The sequence below is a fragment of the Schistocerca cancellata genome, chromosome 2 (genome assembly GCF_023864275.1).
Source record: "Schistocerca cancellata isolate TAMUIC-IGC-003103 chromosome 2, iqSchCanc2.1, whole genome shotgun sequence".
NCBI classification, from domain to species: domain Eukaryota; kingdom Metazoa; phylum Arthropoda; class Insecta; order Orthoptera; family Acrididae; genus Schistocerca; species Schistocerca cancellata.
In genome coordinates this window covers 899,905,387-899,928,299 of record NC_064627.1, presented here as the reverse complement: position 1 = coordinate 899,928,299, position 22,913 = coordinate 899,905,387, and the positions used below count along the sequence as shown (strand labels likewise).

Here is a 22,913-nt window from a genome sequence, read left to right as displayed (position 1 = left end):
TATTGGCAATTGCACTGTTGTGCAGAGATACAGAGACAAATGTAGGTTAGAAATCAAACTACCTGTAATTATTATCTTGTAGAAACCCCAGGTCTCTTATACCAAAATACTCAGAAAATACCCCTTAACAACCTTTAAATTGTTGTCATCGAAGTTCAGGCTCATCCTGAATCAAATGCATGATCATTTTTTATGATGAAGAAATTATAAATCTATTACAAATTCAATAGTCTCTTTAAGTCTTTAATGTATTTATTTCCCCATACTGTGTGTGTGTGTGTGTGTGTGTGTGTGTGTGTGTGTGTGAGAGAGAGAGAGAGAGAGAGAGAGAGAGAGATTTGTCATGTGGTGGTCCTTTGTGAAGAGTGTCATGCACAAAGGGTACAAACTTCTGCTTTACATAATGTAAATTTTTCATTTTTCAGGCCTAAAACTTTCTCGTCGTGTCCTCAGCTGTGTTTGGGACTCTATGCTTGCTGTGCTGTCAGCTGCATTAGGAGAAGATGGAGTACCACTGGGTGTAACTTCAAGTCTAGCTCTTTTATTGGGCTCAGAAGGAGCTCGGGAAGAGCACCGTCGAGCACGAGACAGTGTTATCTCGAGCCTTGAAGGACTTCACAAGGCAGCAAGGCTCAGCAATATCTTAGGTCAGTATGAAATATAATATTTTTTTCTATTTCAGTGTCAGTAATTACAGTATAAACAAAGTTATTTCAGAATATTCACTACTAACAGATATCTTTCCTAGTAAGAACTTTCATTAAAGCATATGTTAAGATGATGAAAAATCAGACTTTTCACTAGAATTTCACATTATTATTTATTTCTTCTAGTTTAAGGAACCCAGGATTGACTAAAATTCTAAAAATTAGGTAGGGGATGCTGAGTCGCAGATAGGCATAATAAAAAGACTGTCACAAATATAGCTTTCGGCCAGTAAGACCATCGTCAGTTAGTTAGTTATGTGTTCCATTGATCAATAGCACGGAAAAACCGTTATATGTGGAACGTGTCAAATGCACAAGAAATGCACACAGGAAACAAGTTTTTTTAACATTATAGTGTTATACCTAAATATTTCTATTATCTATCCCATTCCCTTAAATGGCACAAAATGCATATATTATATCTCCAGATTTATTTACTCATTTTCAAGAATTCATCTATGGTATTGAAGGAGTTGTCAAGGAGGCATGATTTCAGTTTGTTTTTGAAACTATTACTGCTGTCTGTCACACATATTTCATCTGGTAATTTATCAAAAAGTTTTGTAGCAGCATCTGTTACCCCTTTCTGTGCCAAAGATAGGTTAAATAAAGGATAGTGTAGGTCTTTCTTTTTTCTGGTATTGTATTCATGAATGTTGCTGTTGATTTTAAACTAGTCCATATTGTTGAGAAAAAATTTCATTACTGAGTAAATGTACTGTGAAGCAGTTGTAAGAATTCCTAACCTCTTAAACAGATACCTAGAAGATGTGCGACTGTGAACCCCACACATTATTCTAACTACTTTCTTTTGAGCAGTGAATACCTTTTGCTAAGTGTTGAGTCGCCCTAGAATATTATTCCATATGACACCAGAGAGTGGAAGTATGCAAAGTATGTTAGCTTACTAATTTCTACATGCTCAAAATTGGCAATTATTCTTGATTGCAAAATTTTCTGAACCTAGTCGCTTTAGGAGATCCCAAATATGACTTTTCCAATTAAGATTCTCATCTATATGTACACCCAGAAACTTAGCATGCTCTACCCTGTGCTCTACCCTGGCTACTGACTTCTGTTGATGTGTTACATTTATTGAAGGAACTGCACTTTTTGGAGCAGAAAATTGGATGTACTGTGTTTTTTCAAAGTTTAGAGCAAGCCCATTTGCAGAAAACCAATTGATAACTTTTCCAAAGACCTTATCTGTATCATTTTCTATCGGACTTTCTTTTACTGGATTAATAATTATGCTTGTATCATCAGCAAACAGTGTCAGTTCTTAGACGACAGACACACACATACACACTCATACAATTGCAACTCCTGCACATTTGATTGCAGTCTCAGGCAACTGAGGCCACACACAGAGTGGCTTCAGTTGCCTGAGACTGCAGTCATGTGTGTGGGGGTTGCATTTATGTGAGTGCGTATGTGTGTGTCTGTCTTCTAATTTTGACAAAGACCTTACTGGCCAAAAGCTATATTTGTGACACTCTTTTTATTGTACCTATCTGCAACTCAGCATCTCCGCTATATGTTGAGTTGCAACATTCCTTTTCATAATATTGTTACATTCCATCTTGGATTTTTCATTGTTTGTAAAATTAGGTAGGAAGATTCAAAAGAAGATGCAGGTCTGTGGTGCTCTCCCAAGGAAACTGAAACTGATGTTAATGCCAAATCTGTACACTGGAAGAACTATGTAATGGATGAGAGAGGTGCTTTACTGGAAAACAGTTCCTGAATTGTATTATCAAGTGCTAAACAAGTTGGTCAGGTGTCAGTGTACTATAATTGAGGAGGATCAGAAGCAAACATAGATGCATCTTTGGCAGACTGTCATGCTGTTGACAATGTATTTTTGTGGACTGTACAGATAATATGACAACAAGCAACCACAACCTGGTACTCTCTCTTCTGAAGGCCAGAAGTACAGAAATGAGTAAACCCTGCACACAGAAACTAATTTCTGACATCGGGAAAATGAACTGAAATCTGTTCAGAGTGAATTTCAATATTCAGATGCTTGAAGGTATGAGTTACATTGCAGACAAAAGAACCATCGATGTACTCAAGAAAAATATATGTCCTCTTAAAATTTGCGAATGTTTGTATAGTGTTTTTCCCTTACTTCGCATGATGTGTATTAATGACCTGGCAAGCAACGTTAATAGGACCCACAGGCTTTTTCGCTGATTATACAGCTACCTTTGATGAAGTACTGCCTGAAAGAAGCTGCACAAATGTTCATTTAGTGATGAGATTTCAAAGTGGTGCAAAGATACCTACTTTAAATCTTCAGAAATGTAAATGCACAGTATGCTAAAACATAATTTCCTCTGACTAAAATATTAATGAGACACAATTGAAGCCAGTCAACTCGAACAAATACTTCAATGTAACAATTTATGTGGGTAAAGCTGGTGGCAGACGTCAGTTCACTGGTAGTTCACTGGGAAAATGCAGTCAGTCTGCATTGGAGATTGCTCACAGGGACCCCATTGTAGAATATTGCTTAAGTGTGTGTGTGTGGGGGGGGGGGGGGGGGGTCCATACTAAATTCAACTAACTGGGAATATTGGGAAGTATATATAATAAAAAGACAGGAGGGGCAAACAGTGACGTATTTGTTTCACCAATGGGAGAATGTTATGTTATGCTGAAAAACCTGAAGACAGGTCTCAGCTATCCTGTGAAAGCCTACTTACAAAGTTTCAAGAACCAGTATTTAGTGAGGAATCTTAAGAATATACTACACTCCCCTATGTATCATCATGCACAAACCTATTTCAGCAGTCATTCTTCCCGCACTCCGTATGTAACTGTGAACATTTCAAGAACCAGTATTTAGTGAGGTCCCCTATGTATCATCATGCACAAACCTATTTCAGCAGTCATTCTTCCCACACTCCGTATGTAACTATGAACAGTTACATGTGTACAGTTGGAAGCACCCTCCGCCCAGGCATTTCACACAGTGATTTTGGAGAGTATGAATATTCATAGATGTTGATTTCCATGTGGTTATTTTGGATGTCCAGTCCATTCTCCCTCCCCCTCCACACTTCTCAGTTGCCTCAGCTCCAGAAGTTCCATTTTACATTCCAATAGTATCTTTAATAGTTTCGCATATTGTAGATGTTTTACAATGGACACAACAAAGAACATAGTTTGTAAAATTAACTATGGGCTGTCAGAGTAATATATTGCACTTCTTTTCAGATCTGCTGTAATATTGCTATTTTTGCCTTCACTGTTACAGGCCTTCAGAACCGATGTGGAAGTGTATTTGGACTTCTGGCAGAAGCATCGTGCCCAACTGTGGTTGGGGATATAAGTGCAGGAACAACAGCACAGGCTGGACTTGGACAAGTGAGGCGTCATTTACGGAGGCCACGTGATGTTCTACGTCTTCTTCAGGGTTGGCCAGAGAAACTTCATACATCACACGCTCTCAGTATGGATGTCCTTCTTGGTCGAGGTCTTGAACTTGGGAGCCACAGCCCTGACTGTTGGCCACATGTGTTCCGGTAAATGTAATTTTATTGTCCTAACAAGACTTTTCATGCATATGTACTATTTGTCAGCTGTTTACAGAGCACTCTCGTCCCTAGTTTAGAATAAGTGGAAGTGTGAATGCTACGAGCTGCTTGTGTTTTGTACCTAATCATTGAAAATTTAAGAGCTCAAACTATGTAACAAAAATGGAAATTACTGGATGGAACAGTATGTAAAATAAGGAAAAGGCAACCATTCTCCTGTAGGACTATGTGTGGAGTGTAGAAACACATAACAGGGAACACTATTCACACAAGCTTCTAAGCTCTTGCTCTTTCTATAGTTAAATTACACACATTCACACACATTTCCTCACAGACAACCAAATGCACACTCCCCTGACCACCAAATAGACTCTTGTCATGGCCATGGGAATGTGTTATGTGCCTGTGTGAGAATTTGTGTACTTTATACACTTTTACAAGAAAAGCAGCAAGAGCTCGAAAGCTAGTGGGAATAGTGTTTCCTGTTAGGTGTTGCTATGCCCCACGCATTAGTCTGGTGAAGGCGAGTGGTTGCCTTTCCCTTATTTCATTTAGGGATAAAACTATAACACATATAGTCACACTGCAGAAGCCTTTGTTTGAATTGCCTTAAAAAAAAATTTGTTCTGTTCCCTTTGGGCCCTTTGTTGGCATATCTTGTGAGGTACAATGTTTCATGTGCAGCATTTCTTTTTCAGTTTCTTTTTGTACCATATTTTGCATTTTTGTATTGATAGTTCACTAATTTGAATTTCAGATTACAGATATAGAGGCTAAGTGGTCACTCTATAGTATGTTACAGAATTTCCTCTCTCATTACAGTAGGAACTTTCTTTTTTGTGTGTGCTTATTGATGATTCAATTTTCCCTCTCACTTTAACATTCACCTGCAGTAGTAAAGGTAATGGCTTATTATCTCTGATAGATCGATGCATGATGAATTCGTAAAACATATGCAGATAAGTTCTGACACTTTCAGCTAGTGATGATCCTTTGACCATGCAAAACATTAAGCTGTCTGTATTACCCTTTAGCCTTCTATTAGTTATGGCATTAGATGTATTTCAAAATATGAGGTTCAGTGCAGGATTGAAATGCAGAACCTAAAACATAGCAATACCAGAGAAGGAAAATTGCTATCCACCATATTGCAGAGATGCTGAGTTGCGATAGGCACAACAAAAAGATTCACACAATTATAGCTTTCAGCCATTAAGGCCATTGTCAGCAGTAGACTCAACACGCACATGCGCACGCGAACACACACACACACACACACACACACACACACACACACACACACACACACACACACGCACACATGCAAACGCAACTTGCACACATGTCTGCAGTCTCAGAGTACCTAAAACGTACATGTATTTGGAATCATTTGAAGAAACATGGCAAAAAATGTGTGCATACAAATACCTGCCTGTAAGGAATTTGGCAATGAGCATCATAGAAGATAGTGTTACAAAATATTATGCTGTGAGGTTTACTTTAAATGCAAATACACTGTATGTTGAGACTATCACAAGTCATTCCTGAATTTCAGGAAACCTGCACAACTTCGATAAAGCAATACAAATTTGAGAACTGTTGTAAACTATGAATTAAGAGTCCAAGTCTCTACTAGAAAATCATCTTTTGCGCAATTGCTACAGCTATTCCTATGACCACCTTTTGTAGAGGTTGTGTGTCTTTACATTTTGTAAAAGTTTGTGTTAAATTCGTTCACTGTTTAAATAAACACTATTCCTTTAGTTTCAAAGCATTACCATTTTTCACTGAAAGGTTAAAAAGCAACAGACTATAGGCCCATTCCACCCAATTCGCCAATATTACACACAACAATGGTTACTTGAAGCAAAGGAAACTGTGTATCTCTGTTACTCCATGAAAGTTCACATCAAGACATAAATAAGGAACAGTGACATTATGAGTTCCTTCTGCACTAATTCATGTCCAGTAATTGAAAAAATAAAAGAGAGAGAAAATTGCGATATGTCGCAGTTAGCTATAAAAACTTACTTCCAACACAGACAAGTGTGGAAGTGCATAACAGGAGAGACCACAAATGATATTTAATCATAAACACTGCAAGTGTTGAAATAATCTTGTTAGCTGGTCCTTATATTTAAGTGCTTCTTCATAACACTTTAAAACTGTTAAAGAGGTGTGAGGGAAATTAAAGCAAGCTATCAGAACTCTGAACTTTAGCATAGAATAGGATTGCTGAGAACAGTCTTAACATAAAGATTGGAAAACTGTTCACCCATGGAAGAATATGTGTAGAGAATAATTTCAATGTAAAACAAATTAAATTATCTTAATTTCAAAGTGAAAGATGAGTGGATAGGATGTATTTTATATGCAGGCTACTTAATGAATAAAAATCAATGATTATGGGTTTAATGAACTGCAAGAGGCCAATAATGAGAGATTCCACAAAAACATAAATTACTACAGGAAGTAAAGGATAATGCATGTGACAATTTGAGTTTTAATTATACAGCTCTTCAAGCAAATAAAAAGAACAACTTCAATAACTTAGAGGTCCAAAATGTTACAACCGCAAAAAATATGGGAACATACCAGCATCAGCTAAAGGTATGTCAACTTTGAAGCACTCACAGGCAGAGAGAAGACATCATCAGTGATAAGATCCACTACAACTGTAAAATTTTTTGTTTCCTAAAATGAAAACACAACCTGGTTTTGGGACCTGTGTCCCATCATCAGGTGGATCTGCAAAGTTATAAATAATGATGCCTGCCCAAATGGTTAGCATAAAAAAACAACAGAATTTATACTAAAATTCTTAAGAAGAAAAAACTCGCGAACATATATAAAATGTGAGCCCAGAAAAGATGAATAGCAGAAGGGAAATTAGGTTAAAAATGGTGCATCCCTGCTATTTGGCACAAAACAGGAAACCCTCTCAGTTGGCTAGTCTTGCCAGAAAGCTTCTCTCAGGACCTACATAAAAAGGCATTGGTTCACAAATTAAAAGAGCAGAACCACTGTAAATAAAGTGAAAATATAAATTGATGTACAACTCATCATCCCATAATCCCCATTTGAAAACTTACAAAGGTGTGGGTTCAAGGATGTGCCATACATAGATCTGCAAAAAGTTGGATAAGCGGTCTTTCAAACACTGAAACAAGCAGAAAAGTGGTTTAGAATCTGTTCACCTGCAGGTATGTATGAATACATAATGTGGCCCCTAAGTAAAGATTACAACTTAATCAATGCTGCATACATACCTATCAGGCCTGTGCCAAGCACACATCAAAGTTGAAATGCCAGTGGTAGAGGCCGTATAACCATAACACAAGTGACCACACTGCTTGTGCCAGCTGACAATTGAATTCTGAGATATTATAACCATTATTATCAGATCTAAGAACTCACAAACTAGCATCAACTTCAGTGAAAGCTAACTTCCCTCATGTAGCAGAGAGTCACTAATATTACGGATAATGGTGTGTGGCATAGACCCATTACAAACCAACAAATGCAGCCAAAACCAAGTAAATGACATAATTCCTGTAATGCCCATCGAGAACTCATATAGCACACTATGAGAGCTATAATGCAAATTGTTGCTAATTTATACTCATACAGAACTGTTGACAAGTTAAAGCAAATGGAACAAACATATAAGACTCTTTATAGCCTGCCAACAATATAGATGAAGCAGCTAACGAATAATAGCAATATAGATAACAGTAACAATAGCCATTACAATAAAAACCAAAATAAAAGATTTTTGAGGAGTCCTGCTCACAGAAACAGTAGCTACATCAATAACAACCAAAATGAAAACCAGATAATAAAAATCACTTATGAAAATCAAAGCATAAAATATGTAGTGTTGCTTTGATTTTTATCAGTGATTTTCATTATCTGGTTTTTATTTTGGTTTTTATTGATGTAGCTATTGTTGCTGTGAGCAGTATTCTGCAAAAATCATTTAATTTGGTTTTTATTGTAGTGGTTATTGTTACTGTGATCAGTATTGCTGTAATTTGTTAGCTGCTTCATTTGTATCATTGGTAGGCTATAAAGTTACAAAGTGGAATTTGCTTTAGTGTATCGGCAGTTCTGAATGAATAAAAATTAGTGACAATTTGGATTATGCTCTCATAGTTTGCTACACGAGTTCTTGAGTGGCAGTATAGGAATTATGCCCATTTACCTCATTTTGGCTCCATTTGTTGGTCTGTGATGGGTTTATGGCACACACTGTAATCTTTAATGTTAGCAGCTTTCTGCTGCATGAGTGAAATTAGCTTTCATGAAGTTGATGGTAGCCTGTGAGTTCTTGGACCTGATAATAATAGTTCTAAAATCTCAGATTTTGACCATCGTTTGGTGTGAGCAGTGCACTTACTTATGTTATGGCTGTATGATATAGTGGGATAGTTAGATATATAGATGATATAGTTAGATATAGTGGGAATTAGTGAAGTTCGGTGGCAGGAGGAACAAGACTTTTGGTCAGGTGATTACAGGGTGATAAATACAAAATCAAATAGGGGTAATGCAGGAGTAGGTTTAATAATGAATAAAAAAAATAGGAGTGCGGGTTAGCTACTACAAACAGCATAGTGAACGCATTATTGTGGCCAAGATAGACACAAAGCCCATGCCTACTACAGTAGTACAAGTTTATATGCCAACTACCTCTGCAGATGATGAAGAAATAGATGAAATGTATGACGAGATAAAAGAAATTATTCAGGTAGTGAAGGGAGACGAAAATTTAATAGTCATGGGTGACTGGAATTCGTCAGTAGAAAAAGGGAGAGAAGGAAACATAGTAGGTGAATATGGATTGGGTGGAAGGAATGAAAGAGGAAGCCGCCTTGTAGAATTTTGCACAGAGCATAACTTAATCATAGCCAACACTTGGTTCAAGAATCATAAAAGAAGGTTGTATACCTGGAAGAATCCTGGAGATACTAAAAGGTATCAGATAGATTATATAATGGTAAGACAGAGATTTAGGAACCAGGTTTTAAATTGTAAGACATTTCCTGGGGCAGATGTGGATTCTGACCACAATCTATTGGTTATGAACTGCAGATTGAAACTGAAGAAACTGCAAAAAGGTGGGAATTTAAGGAGATGGGACCTGGATAAACTGAAAGAACCAGAGGTTGTAGAGAGTTTCAGGGAGAGCATAAGGGAACAATTGACAGGAATGGGGGAAAGAAATACAGTAGAAGAAGAATGGGTAGCTCTGAGGGATGAAGTAGTGAAGGCAGCAAAGGATCAAGTAGGTAAAAAGAGGAGTGCTATTAGAAAACCTTGGGTAACAGAAGAGATATTGAATTTAATTGATGGAAGGAGAAAATATAAAAATGCAGTAAATGAAGCAGGCAAAAAGGAATACAAACGTCTCAAAAATGATATCGACAGGAAGTGCAAAATGGCTAAGCAGGGATGGCTAGAGGACAAATGTAAGGAAAATTAAAGAGACCTTTGGAGAGAAGAGAACCACTTGTATGAATATCAAGAGCTCAGATGGCAACCCAGTTCTAAGCAAAGAAGGGAAGGCAGAAAGGTGGAAGGAGTATATAGAGGGTTTATACAAGGGCGATGTACTTGAGGACAATATTATGGAAATGGAAGAGGATGTAGATGAAGACGAAATGGGAGATAAGATACTGCGTGAAGAGTTTGACAGAGCACTGAAAGACCTGAGTCGAAACAAGGGCCCGGGAGTAGACAACATTCCATTTGAACTACTGATGGCCTCGGGAGAGCCAGTCATGACAAAACTCTACTATCTGGTGAGCACGATGTATGAGACAGGCGAAATACCCTCAGACTTCAAGAAGAATATAATAATTCCAATCCCAAAGAAAGCAAGTGTTGACAGATGTGAAAATTACCGAACTATCAGTTTAATAAGTCACAGCTGCAAAATACTAACACGAATTCTTTACAGAAGAATGGAAAAACTGGTAGAAGCCGACCTCGGGGAAGATCAGTTTGGATTCCGTAGAAATGTTGGAACATGTGAGGCAATACTGACCTTACGACTTATCTTAGAAGAAAGATTAAGAAAAGGCAAACCTACGTTTCTAGCATTTGTAGACTTAGAGAAAGCTTTTGACAATGTTAACTGGAATACTCTCTTTCAAATTCTGAAGGTGGCAGGGGTAAAATACAGGGAGCGAAAGGCTATTTACAGTTTGTACAGAAACCAAATGGCAGTTATAAAAGTCGAGGGGCATGAAAGGGAAGCAGTGGTTGGGAAAGGAGTAAGACAGGGTTGTAACCTCTCCCCGATGTTATTCAATCTGTATATTGAGCAAGCAGTAAAGGAAACAAAAGAAAAATTTGGAGTAGGTATTAAAATTCATGGAGAAGTAGTAAAAACTTTGAGGTTCGCCGATGACATTGTAATTCTGTCAGAGACAGCAAAGGACTTGGAAGAGCAGTTGAACGGAATGGACAGTGTCTTGAAAGGAGGATATAAGATGAACATCAACAAAAGTAAAACGAGGATAATGGAATGTAGTCAAATTAAGTCGGGTGATGCTGAGGGAATTAGATTAGGAAATGAGACACTTAAAGTAGTAAATGAGTTTTGCTATTTAGGGAGTAAAATAACCGATGATGGTTGAAGTAGAGAGGATATAAAATGTAGATTGGCAATGGCAAGGAAAGCGTTTCTCAAGAAGAGGAATTTATTAACATCGAGTATAGATTTAAGTGTCAGGAAGTCGTTTCTGAGGGTATTTGTATGGAGTGTAGCCATGTATGGAAGTGAAACGTGGACGATAACTAGTTTGGACAAAAAGAGAATAGAAGCTTTCGAAATGTGGTGCTACAGAAGAATGCTGAAGATAAGGTGGGTGGATCACGTAACTAATGAGGAGGTATTGAATAGGATTGGGGAGAAGAGAAGTTTGTGGCACAACTTGACTGGAAGAAGGGATCGGTTGGTGGGACATGTTTTGAGGCATCAAGGGATCACAAATTTAGCATTGGAGGGCAGTGTGGAGGGTAAAAATCGTAGAGGGAGACCAAGAGATGAATACACTAAGCAGATTCAGAAGGATGTAGGTTGCAGTAGATACTGGGAGATGAAGAAGCTTGCACAGGATAGAGTAGCATGGAGAGCTGCATCAAACCAGTCTCAGGACTGAAGACCACAACAACAACAACAACAACATGGCTGTATGGCCTCTCTCACTGGCATTGTAACTTTGGTGTGTGCTTGGCACAGGCCTGATAGGTGTGCATCACAAGCTATACTCATGGGTCACACTGTGTATTCACAAATGCCTGCAGATGCACTGACTATAAAACCCGTTTTTGTTTGTTTCAGTGTTTGAAAGAATGTCTGTGTAACTTTATAAAGACCCATGTTTGGCATGCCTTTAAGCCCACACTATTGTAAGATTTGTTATGGGGCATTTAATACTTCGTATTTTCATTTTATTTACAGTGGTTCTGGTTTCTTGATTTGGAGACCCATGTCTTTTTACGGTCCTTCTCTGTCAGAGGCTTTCTGGCAGGTGTAGCAATTGAGAGGGTTTCTTGTTTTATGCAATGTACCTGGGATGCACTATTTTAGCCTAATTTAACCTCTGTTACATGACTTTTATGGATTCACATTTTATGTATGTACATGTGGTTTTTTCCTTGATAATTTTAGTATAAGTTCTGTGTAGTTCTTTTAATGCTAATAATTTGGAAAGGCATAGTTACATATTTATAACTTTGCAGATGCACCTGAAGATGGGACTTAGGTCCCAAAACCAGTTTGCACTTTCATTTTAGAAAATAAAAAAAATTACAACTGTGGTGAATCCTGTCATTGATGATGAACATCAACAGCTGTAGATTCCCCTGCCCGCATTTTGTGGTCGTGCGGTAGCGTTCTCGCTTCCCACGCCCGAGTTCGATTCCCGGTGGGGTCAGGGATTTTCTCTGCCTCGTGATGGCTGGGTGTTGTGTGCTGTCCTTAGGTTAGTTTGGTTTAAGTAGTTCTAAGTTCTAGGGGACTGATTACCATAGATGTTAAGTCCCATAGTGCTCAGAGCCATTTTTTTTGTAGATTCCCATCAAGAGAAACATGAGAGAGAAGGTAGTTTACATCCTTTATATGGTGGCTGTGTAAGTTTCTTATTCCTGCCAAATGTTTTTCCTAATTCTTAGTATGTGGTCAACTACTTATGTATCATCATCATCATCATCATCATCATCATCATCATCATCCAGCAATCACAGGTCCTGCAAACAATGTGCTGTATCCACAAACTGACTCCATTCCTTTCTGTTTTTTGTGCTCAGTTCCTCCAGGTATCTCTCCAGGGCTGTCAGGTCCTTTGTTATGTCATCTACCCAACACTGCCATTCTTGTTGTCTGGGGCATCTGATGTTTGATTTCCCTTCAAGTGCCTTCTTCATCTGTCTTTATTCTTGCATAATACAGGCTACATGGACTGCCTATTGCATTCTTTAGCTCTTCAGCTTCTGTAGGATAAACGTCTTGTGCAGTGTTGATTATTTGCAAGTTCTAGGCATCTCATTGTAAAATAATAAACTTAGTTTGCATATGGAAAAATACACAAACTGTGTAAAGTAAAGGTAAAATTAACAGTAGCACCAAAAATTTTGCAGCCTAAATAGTTTTTTTCAATGGCTGTAAGTAGCTAATGCATAGCACTGGGTTTGTCCAATTTACTGCAGACATGTAGGTGATTATGTATTTGTAGTTTACCACATTCAGTGATGATGATGATGATGATGATGATGATGATGATGTATTACCTCTGCCTCAAGTACTTCTTGCAGAATTGTTTAATTTGATCAGAAAGTTGTACAACGGGTTATTACACATCAAGACTGTATTTTCAGTGACATATGTGTGAGACTTTATACTGTCAACTTTTTACAGGCTGTATGAAGCTTGCAGTTCTTTGGAATGAACTGTAACTGTAGGACAGAACTGGGAAGGTAATGACACAATAATGGAACACACAACAACAAAAAAGTCATCATTGAAAATAGTCTACTTCACAACAGTATTTAACCTGTTATTGGCATCTGTACCCTATAGGTCATGTCATGAATAACAGCAATTTCATCCGATATTGCCTCATACTGACGTTCAGGTGTTATACCTGGAAGATAAAATGTGGTTCAAAATCCTTTTTTTTTTTTTTTTTCCAAGTTTCGTCATTATTATTCATATGAAATCTGAGGCTGGTATACCCGTAAGATGGTAATATGGACTAACTGGAGTTTGTTGCAGGCATTAAAAAAAAACATGAAAACTGACTAGTTAGACATCACCACCTTCTCTCATGCAAATTATACAACAAACAGTAAATTACTTTGCTTTCTTGGCTAATTATAACATTGTTACAATTATTGGAAATCTTAATTCTGTACCTTTTAGTAGCATATCCTAGAAAACGCAGATTATTTTTGAAACAGTTTGCTGAGCAAGAGGTACTTCTCAAAAATTTGTAAACTGACTTGGAATTTTTGTATAATTTATGTCTTTGTTATTTTTTCAGATGCTGTTTATATGTATGTCAGTTGGAACATAGTTTCTTCAGTCAGTCAAAAAATAGAAATCTCATCTCAAAACTTCCTGTGAAAGCATCTAGCTCAAGTTCTTTGCAGTCAGATAAAACATCAGATTATTTGACAATGGGTTTCATTATTCAGGATGAAAATGAAGATGATGATGCATGGTAAGTAGTTGAACTAGGCTCTACAATTATCCCATAATGATTATTGCTCAGAATGTAACTCAATATTTTCCAGAAGGTCTTCATAAAAGGAAAGAAGGGAAAAAGGGGGGAGTGCATTTTTCTAAATTTATACAAGCTCAAACATTGTGTTTCATAATGCTTGTAGCAATGAATTACTATACGGCAGTTGTGGTATTAGAGGGTGTTCGATGCTATTCAAGATACAGCATCTGACATGAGGTACCAGCAGTTGGAATTTTTGAACCAAAATACTACCTTTAGAGGTAAGATGGACAAATACCACAGAAGAGAAGAGAGGTAATGTTTACATAACCCTAAATGTTGAATCAGAGCAGATTCCAATAGTCTGAGTCAAACCAGGGTGCAAATAGATGGCACTAGAAACTAAATGTTAGTATGACTCTTCCCACCTTTCTTGAAATATTATATTCTAGAAGACAGTAACTCTTGTTCAAACAAAATGTATTATTTGCTGGGCAACAGCATCCAAACAAAATGTGTGCCTGGAAGCATATCATCACTTTTTGGAACTATTTACAGTGGAATATGTTTAACTTGACTGTTTTCATTATTCTTGTTTATTTTGTCTCCAAATTGGACAGTAATACAAACTATAAATGATTATATGTAGTCTTTCATTTTTATTTAAGTACTGATACCTGCAGGGTGAAAACAGAGTATATGTGTACAAAGGATGCCAAAGATCTATATATTAACCTGCAAGGAGAACAACTGACACTAGTCAAGAAATTTAAATACCTATGCTCTTACGTGCAAAGTGATGGAGGACTGGAGGCCGAAATACAGCACAGGATAAACAGTGGATGGATGAACTGGAGGAAACTGAGCGGAGGACTGTGTGATAAGAACGTTAGCTGCAGAATGAAAGGAAAGCTTTAAAAATCTGTAGTGAGGCCTGCGATGCTGTATAGCACATAAACTTGGCCAATTACAAAAGCCCAAGAGAAAAAGATGGAAGTGGTAGAAATGAGAATGTTATGGTGGATGAGTGGGGTGACATGAAAGGGTAGACTAAAGAATGAATACATCTGGGGAACAGTGAAAGTGGGGCCCATATGGAAGAAGGTCCAAGAAAGTAGGCTAAGATGGTATGGACATGTGCAGGGAGGAGGGGAGTACTATTTGGGGAGAAAATTGAAGACCCAGAAATTGAAGGACCAAGGAGAAGAGGAGGACCGAAACTGAGATAGAAAGACAAGGTAGCAGGGGACCTAAGGGAGAAAACATGGCTTATAGAAGCAGCACTGTATAGGCATTTATGGAAGAGAAGGATACAGCAAAGCAATGCCGACCCCGCATGACATGGGAAAAGGCTGAGATGATGATGATGATGATGATGATGATTGATTTGTCCATGCAGTTCTAAGTGACAAGTCTAGATTTAAATAATGAAACCTGGTATCAGTTACTTATTTTTGCCATAATATACATACTCTGTTAACCAGCAGGCAAAATTCAGGTAATGTGGAATATCAAAATGAAAATGCCACAGTTTATCAAGGAAAATTCTAATTAGAGAAAATTAATTATGTTGCCACAGTTTCATGTCCTTTATATTGCCACGTACTGATTTGAGTGTAACTTACTCTGAATACAAATACAGGCTTTATCGGAAACCATCTTTATTACACATGAATGGATGTGGCATGAAAGCTTCACAAACTTATGTTGTAACAGAAGGTTTCATTTTGCAGAATTAATTAATGGTGGTGGGGTATTTTGCAAAATTTTCAAATTATTACAAATATTGATTATAAAGTTTTCAAGAACATTAATTACATTTCTACTTTTAATGAAACTTATTTTATATTTCATGGGTTTCAAAGATAGTTTGTCTGAAACTAATAATGTCAAAACACCTTGTGTTTTACCCCTTAAACATGAAATTGGGTAAAACCAAAAAGGATGTATTGCACCATTTTAACCCCTGTGTTGGTATGTAAGTAAACCAATGATAATAATCATTAGCGCAACCGCTGTAAGCGTCAATAAAGATCTATTTTGCTATGCCAGAAGGCGAATAACAAATGCTAAAAATTCCATTCAATTTTTTTGTCAATCATTAGAGAGACACTACCGTATTTACTCGAATCTAAGCCGCACTTTTTTTCCGGTTTTTGTAATCCAAAAACCCGCCTGCGGCTTAGAATCGAGTGCAAAGCAAGCGGAAGTTCTGAAAAATGTTGGTAGGTGCCGCCACAACTAACTTCTGCCGTCGAATATATGTAGCGCTACACAAGCATGTGTTGTGGGCACAAAGATAAATACTGGCGCCAAAACCTTTTCTTTTTCTCCGCCCCGAGTTTCGACCACTGCATTTTCATACATTGTCCAACGAAGTAAATACAAATTCCGTATTGTTCATCTTCGAATGTAGCAGAATTTCAATGTACTACGAAAATCCGACTGGCAAGACTGTTAGGGATGTTTGTCAATATGGCCAACTCTGCGTTCCGAGTTTTTTCCTACCCATGAGAAGAGATGGTTGCTAATAGGAACCTGATGAAATGTGAATCACATGCAGTATTCTCTTCACCATAAGAATAATACGAAAATAAACATTTTGCCATGTATTCCTTCGTGTTTGCTGCTCTCATTTAAATCCTGTCTGCCTAATAAACTACGAAACTAGAGTGAAACAACAGCAAACGCGGAAGAATGTACGTATCGTGTCATGTTTATATTCGTATTATTCTTATGCCTAATAGTGATAAAGTCAGAAATGAAGCACGGCAACTGACTAGATTTTAAATGTAAGATGACTAATTTCTGTGCAGAATTTGATGTACTAAAGAAGCGGCCGCAAAGATTTTCAAACGGAGAAAAATTTGCGCCTAACTCTCGTTCAGAACATGTTCTATCATACACAGTCTATTATTTGGTTCTTGTTGATCATTATCAAAGAAAGCAGCAGTGTAAGTAACAACAAACTGCAGTCTCTTGCCATTGTTTCGCTAATAAAAAAAAGCGGCGGTAGCGCGCACATAAGCAAGTCATGCCGCGAGCAGCGACAGGCCGTACACACGCACTATCAGAATACGACAAACAATGCATGACACAGTACAGTAATGCATTTTCAGCTTAGAGTGACGTAAACACCTATAACAAAGAAAACGGCACTTATCAGATCAAAGCAAAATAAGCAATCGATTCAAACCGGACTAAGCATGTGAAAAAGGAAGGGCACCCGTATAAATACGGACGGAGCGCCTGACGCATAGCAATGGCTACCTGGTAAAGCTTAACTGCTAAGCTTACGACTCGAACCAAACTACTGTAGCTGTATCGTCTTTCATTCGACCTAAATTGTATCTCGTATTACAATGGACCAACTTTGTTTCGATTTGGAGGTGCGGCCTAAAACTTTTCTCTCCCTTGAATTTCGAGTCTCAAATTTCAGGTGCGGCTTAGATTCGGGAAATATTTTTTTCCTTTATTTCGAGTCTCATTTTTCAGGTGCGGCTTAGATTCGAGTGCGGCTTAGATTCGAGTAAATACGGTATCTTTAGTTCTCATGGAGAGAAGACGTTTTTCTTGTAAATCAATGTGTTGTCTGAATAATAATCCTTTTGAAAATATTAAGTCTAAAAGTTCGTTTTTGTGCAAAACCACGAAAGTTTTCCTTTCTTCCGTGCACACCACTCTTCTTACCTACCAATTTTTATCAAGTTTATTTATTTACGCATGAATTGTTTTTTTATAAGTTTGCAAGGAGCTGTTTTGCTGAGAGAAACAAATAAAACAAGTCATTGAAACTTCTACACAGTGGATAATAATAAACATCAAGAGAGAGAGAGAAATGGGTTAATACTTATGATTGACTATATGAATCAGTTTTTTCTTTCAGGAAGTGATGGATCTCTGAAGTTGCTTCATGATAATCAACCGTTCACTATGGAGCACTGAGCACTGAGTCCACTTGGTGGCTAGTAAGCTTGGATGCTGAATAAAAATGGTGGGGGTGAAAGGCAACCACAGTACCACAGAAATTGGAACAACTATTTTGGACTATTAGCCATCTTGGATTCTGATGTTATTGATAAAATCCTGGATTGCCATCTTTGATTGTGACATCATATGCCTCGGCTAAAGTCTGCCATGTTGAATTTTAAACTTAGTGTCCACCTTGGATTTGTATAAATGTTCATCTTAGACTCTATACTTAGTGCAAGTAATTTGTCCACTGTAATGTCATGGGAAAATCCAATAGGGCAAGAGAAATCTGACAACCGTGCAGGCTCTGCCAGCTATGGAATGTTTTTGGGTTATAAATAGGTGCCATAACTGTTAAAAAGCATTGCTGTTGTTGGGGTCTTCAGTCCAAAGACTGGTTCGATGCAGCTTTCCATGCAACTCAATCCTGTGCACGCCTCTTCATCTCTGAGTAATTACTGCAACCTACATCCCTCTGAATATGCTTACTGTGTCCTACCAACTGATTCCTTGTTTTGGTGAGGTTGTACAACAAATTTCCCGTCTCCCCAGTTCTGTTCAGTACCTCCTCATTAGTTACATGCTCTACCCATCCAATCTTCAGCATTCTTCTGTAGCACCACATTTCAAAAGCTTCTATTCTCTTCTTGTCTAAACTGTTTATTGTATATGTTTCACTTCCATACATGGCTACACTTGATACAAATACTTTCAGAAAGGACTTCCTGACACTTAAATTTATGCTTGATGTTAACTAATGTCTCTTCTTGGGAAATGCTTTTCTTGCCATTGCCAGTCTACATTTTATATCCTCCTACTTCAACCATCATCAGTTATTTTGCTTCCTAAATAACAAAACTCATTTACTGCTTTTAGTGTCTCATTTCCTAATCTAATTCCCTCAGCATCGCCTGATTTAATTCGACTGCATTCAATTATCTTTGTTTTGTTTTTGTTGATGTTCATCTTGTGTGTCCTTTCAAGATACTGTCCATTCTGTTCAACTGCTCTTGCAAGTCTTTTTCTGTCTCTAACAAAATTACAATGTCATCAGCGAACCTCAAAGTTTTGATTTCTTCTCCCTGGACTTTAATTGCTACTCCAAATTTTTCTTTTTCTTCATTTACTGCTTACTCATTATACAGATTGAATAACATTGGGGATAGGCAACAACTTTGTCTCACTCCCTTCTCAACCAGTGCTTCCCTTTCATGCTGCTCAACTCTAATAACTGCCATCTGGTTCCTGTACGAATTGTAAATAGCCTTTCGCTCCCTGTATTTTATCCCAGCCACCTTTAGAATTTGAAAGAGAGTATTCCAGTAATCATTGTCAACAGCATTCTCTAAGTCTACAAATCTGTAAATGTAGGTTTGCCTGCACTTAACCTATCTTCTGTGAGAAATTGTAGGGTCAGTATTGCCTGGCATGTTCCTACATTTCTCTGGAATCCAAACTAATCTTCCCCGAGGTCGGCTTATATGAGTTTTTTCATTCTTCTGTGAAGGATTTGTGTTAATATTTTGCAGCCATGTCATATGAAACTGACAATTTGGTAATTTTCACACGTGTCAGCACCGGCTTTTGTTGGACTTGGGATTATTATATTCTTCTTGAAGTCTGAGGGTATTTCGCCTGCCTCATACATCTTGTTCACTAGATGGAAGAGTTTTGTCATGGCTGGCTCTCCCAAGGCTATCAGTAGCTCTAATGGAATGTTTCCTACTCAGGGGCCTTTATTCGACTTAGGTCTTCCACTGTTTTGTCAAATTCTTCATGCAGTACCATATCTCCTTTCCCTTCATCCTCTTCTATTTCCATAATACTACCCTCAAGTGCATCTCCCTTGTATAGACCCTCTATATATTCCTTCCACCTTTCTGCTTTCCCTTCTTTGCTTAGGACTGGTTTTCCATCTGTGCTCTTGATATTCATACAGGTGGTTCTCTTTTCTCCAAAGGTGTCTTTAATTTTCCTGTAGACAGTATTTATCTTACCCCTAGTGATATATGCTTCAACATACTTACATTTGTCCTCTAGCCATTCCTGCTTAGCCATTTTGCACTGCCTGTCAGTCTAATTTTTTATACGCTTGTATTCTCTTTCGCCCACATCATTTATTGCATTTTTATATTTTCTTCTTTCATCAATTATATTCAGTATCCCTGGTGTTACCCAAGGATGTCTACTATCCCTTGTCTTTTTACCTACTTGATCCTCTGCTACCTTCACTATTACATCTCTCAAAGCTACCCATCTTTCTTCTGCTGTATTCCTTTCCCTTGTTCTTGGTTATCGTTCCCTAATACTCCCTCTGAAACCATCTACAACCTCTAGTTTTTTCAGTTTATCCGGATCCCATCTCCTTAAATTCCTGACTTTTTGCAATTTCTCCAGTTTTAATCTACAGTTCATAACCAATAAATTGTGGTCAGAGTCGACATCTGCCCCTGAAAATGTCTTACAGTTTAATATCTGGTTCCTAAATCCTTGTCTAACCATTATATAATTAATCTTAAACCAGGTCTCTTCCATATATAAAAACTTCTCTCATGTTCTTAAACTAAGGGGTAGCTATGATTAAATTATGCTCGGTGCAAAATTCTACCAGGCGGCTTCCTCTTTCATTCCTTTCCCCAGTCCATCCTTTTCCCACTATTTAATTCCAGTCCCCCATAACTCTTAAATTTTCAGCTCCCTTAACTATCAAAATAATTTCTTTTATCTCATCATACATTTCCTCGATCTCCTCCTTATCTGCAGAGCTAATTGGAATATAAAGTTGTACTACTGTGGCGGGTGTGGGCTTCGTGTCTGTTGTGGCCTCAGTAATGTGTTCACTATGCTGTTCAAAGTAGCTCGTCCGTGTTCCTGTTTTTTTATTCATTATTAAACCTACTCTTGCATTACCATTATTTGATTTTGTATTTATAACCCTGTATCAACTGACCAGGAGTCTTGTTCCTCCTGCCAACAAACTTCACTAATTCCCACTATATCTAACTTTAACTTATCCATTTCCCTCTTTAAATTTTCTAACTTACATTCCCTATTAACGGATTTGACATTCCGCACTCCAATCGGTAGAACGGCAGTTTTGTTTCTCCTGACGATAACATCCTCCTGGGTAGTCCCTGCCTGGAGGTCCAAATGGAGGACTATTTTACCCCTGGAATATTTTACCCAAGAGGATGTCATCATCATTTAACCATACAGTAGAACCCCACGCCATTGGGGAAAATTATGACTGTAATTTCCCCCTTACTTTCAACCATTCACAGTACCAGCACAGCAAGGCTATTTTCATTGATATTACAAGGCCAGATTAGTTAGTCATCCTGCTGCCCCTCTTCAGGAACCAAAAGTTTGTATGCCAGAGAAAAACCCAGTAGGATATGACTGTGTTGTAGGGGTCTTTGGTAACAGAACTGAACACTTTTGGAAGCTATGATATTTCATCTATTAATAGCCTCATATCAGCATGTTCAGTATCTTAGTGACGCAGAACTTGTACCAACCTATTATTGTGTATCTGTGGTGTGGTCTACCCTATAGCACTTGCAGAACTCTACAGCTTGTGCTTATTCAGTGAATTTATTTAATGTAGTGATGTAGTGGATAATTTGTTACACTTTTTACTATAACAGGGGCATTTTGTTACAATTTTGCTGTTACTTGGAGCATTTTGTTACAGTTTTGCTGTAACGTGGAGCATTTTATTACAATTTTACTGTAACTGCAGACAGTTTGTTACAATTTCAGTGGAACAGAGACATTTTGTTACAGTTTTATTGTAACATGGGGCAATTTGTTGCGCAGTAACATGTAGATCTATGGGATGAAGTGTCATGTAGTCTGCACAATGTAAGAAAATTTTAGCATTATCCATACAATGTGTTTATTAGTTCCCCAACTCAGTCACTGAAACCAAGGGTGTAAACATCATGCTAGAACAGGAGTAGTAGGAGCCCAGCTGTGTGTATAATCCAATCTGTGGAACATGTAATTAACTAAATAACTTACTTACTCACATTGCGCCCACTCCTTATCCATATCTCTCAAGGAATTGGCATCATTCTTTTCCAAAGGATTGTATAAATATACATGGACTGCCAGTCAAGGCTTACATTCAATGATTTCTAGGAGTATACCCTATTTTAGAGAGATATTAATAGTCAAGGGCACTGATGCCTGGGGGCGAGGAGAGAGTGTGGCCCCCCAAAGCTCTCAGGGAAAGAAAAAATGTAGTGCAGTCAGGTGATATTCTTTCAAGAAAATGATTGAGAAGTCGGTATTCCATAGGTCTTTAACAATGTCAGAATCGGTCTTTTTTAATGGCTGCTTGCATGTCGTTGTTCACCTCCCAAAGTATTAATAATACTCCAAGCCTCCAGGTTTTGCCCCTCCAAACCTCCAGCTACAAACTATCATACAGTTACTATTGTTAATGATGACAACAGTTTATAAGAAATATGTGTAATATTGTACACTGCAAGTCTTGTGTAAGTAAGGTGGAGGCAGTGTACTTGTATTAAGCAGTTAAAATCCTAGTGTAGCCATAAATTTCTAGGTTTTCCATGATTTCTCTTAATTTGTTTAAGGCTGAATTCCTTCCCCAATCTGAGCCTGTGCTATATAAAGTACATCATGCCAATATATTCATGATGGAAATGCAGAGCTGTAAATTTTGCTGCTTCTGTGGTTATGAAATCACACTGTAATTTCTTTCCTATGTTGTTTCCACTGCAAGTGTTTTGTTTCTGTGTACTGTCTTCAAGAAAGACAAAGTTATAAGATTAATGAGCATTAGATGTGTATCAATTTTTCTGTTACTCTGTAAATTTATTAAAAACAAATCGTGTGCTGACTAATACATAGTTTATACGGAGATTATAGTGTGACTTATCTATTAGTCAGCACATGATATATTTTTAATAAATTTACAGATTGCATAC

General features: G+C 37.7%; 1 protein-coding gene across 1 annotated transcript in view; it reads left to right on the top strand.

Moving 5' to 3' along the window:
* LOC126162838 (brefeldin A-inhibited guanine nucleotide-exchange protein 3) overlaps positions 1-22,913 on the top strand; it is a 294,784-nt gene that overhangs the window by 212,481 nt on the left and 59,390 nt on the right. Inside the window, exons 16-18 of the mRNA XM_049919600.1 lie at positions 426-647; positions 3,973-4,240; positions 13,804-13,983. Of these exons, the coding sequence (XP_049775557.1) occupies positions 426-647; positions 3,973-4,240; positions 13,804-13,983 (670 nt within the window). The remainder of the gene's footprint in view (positions 1-425; positions 648-3,972; positions 4,241-13,803; positions 13,984-22,913) is intronic.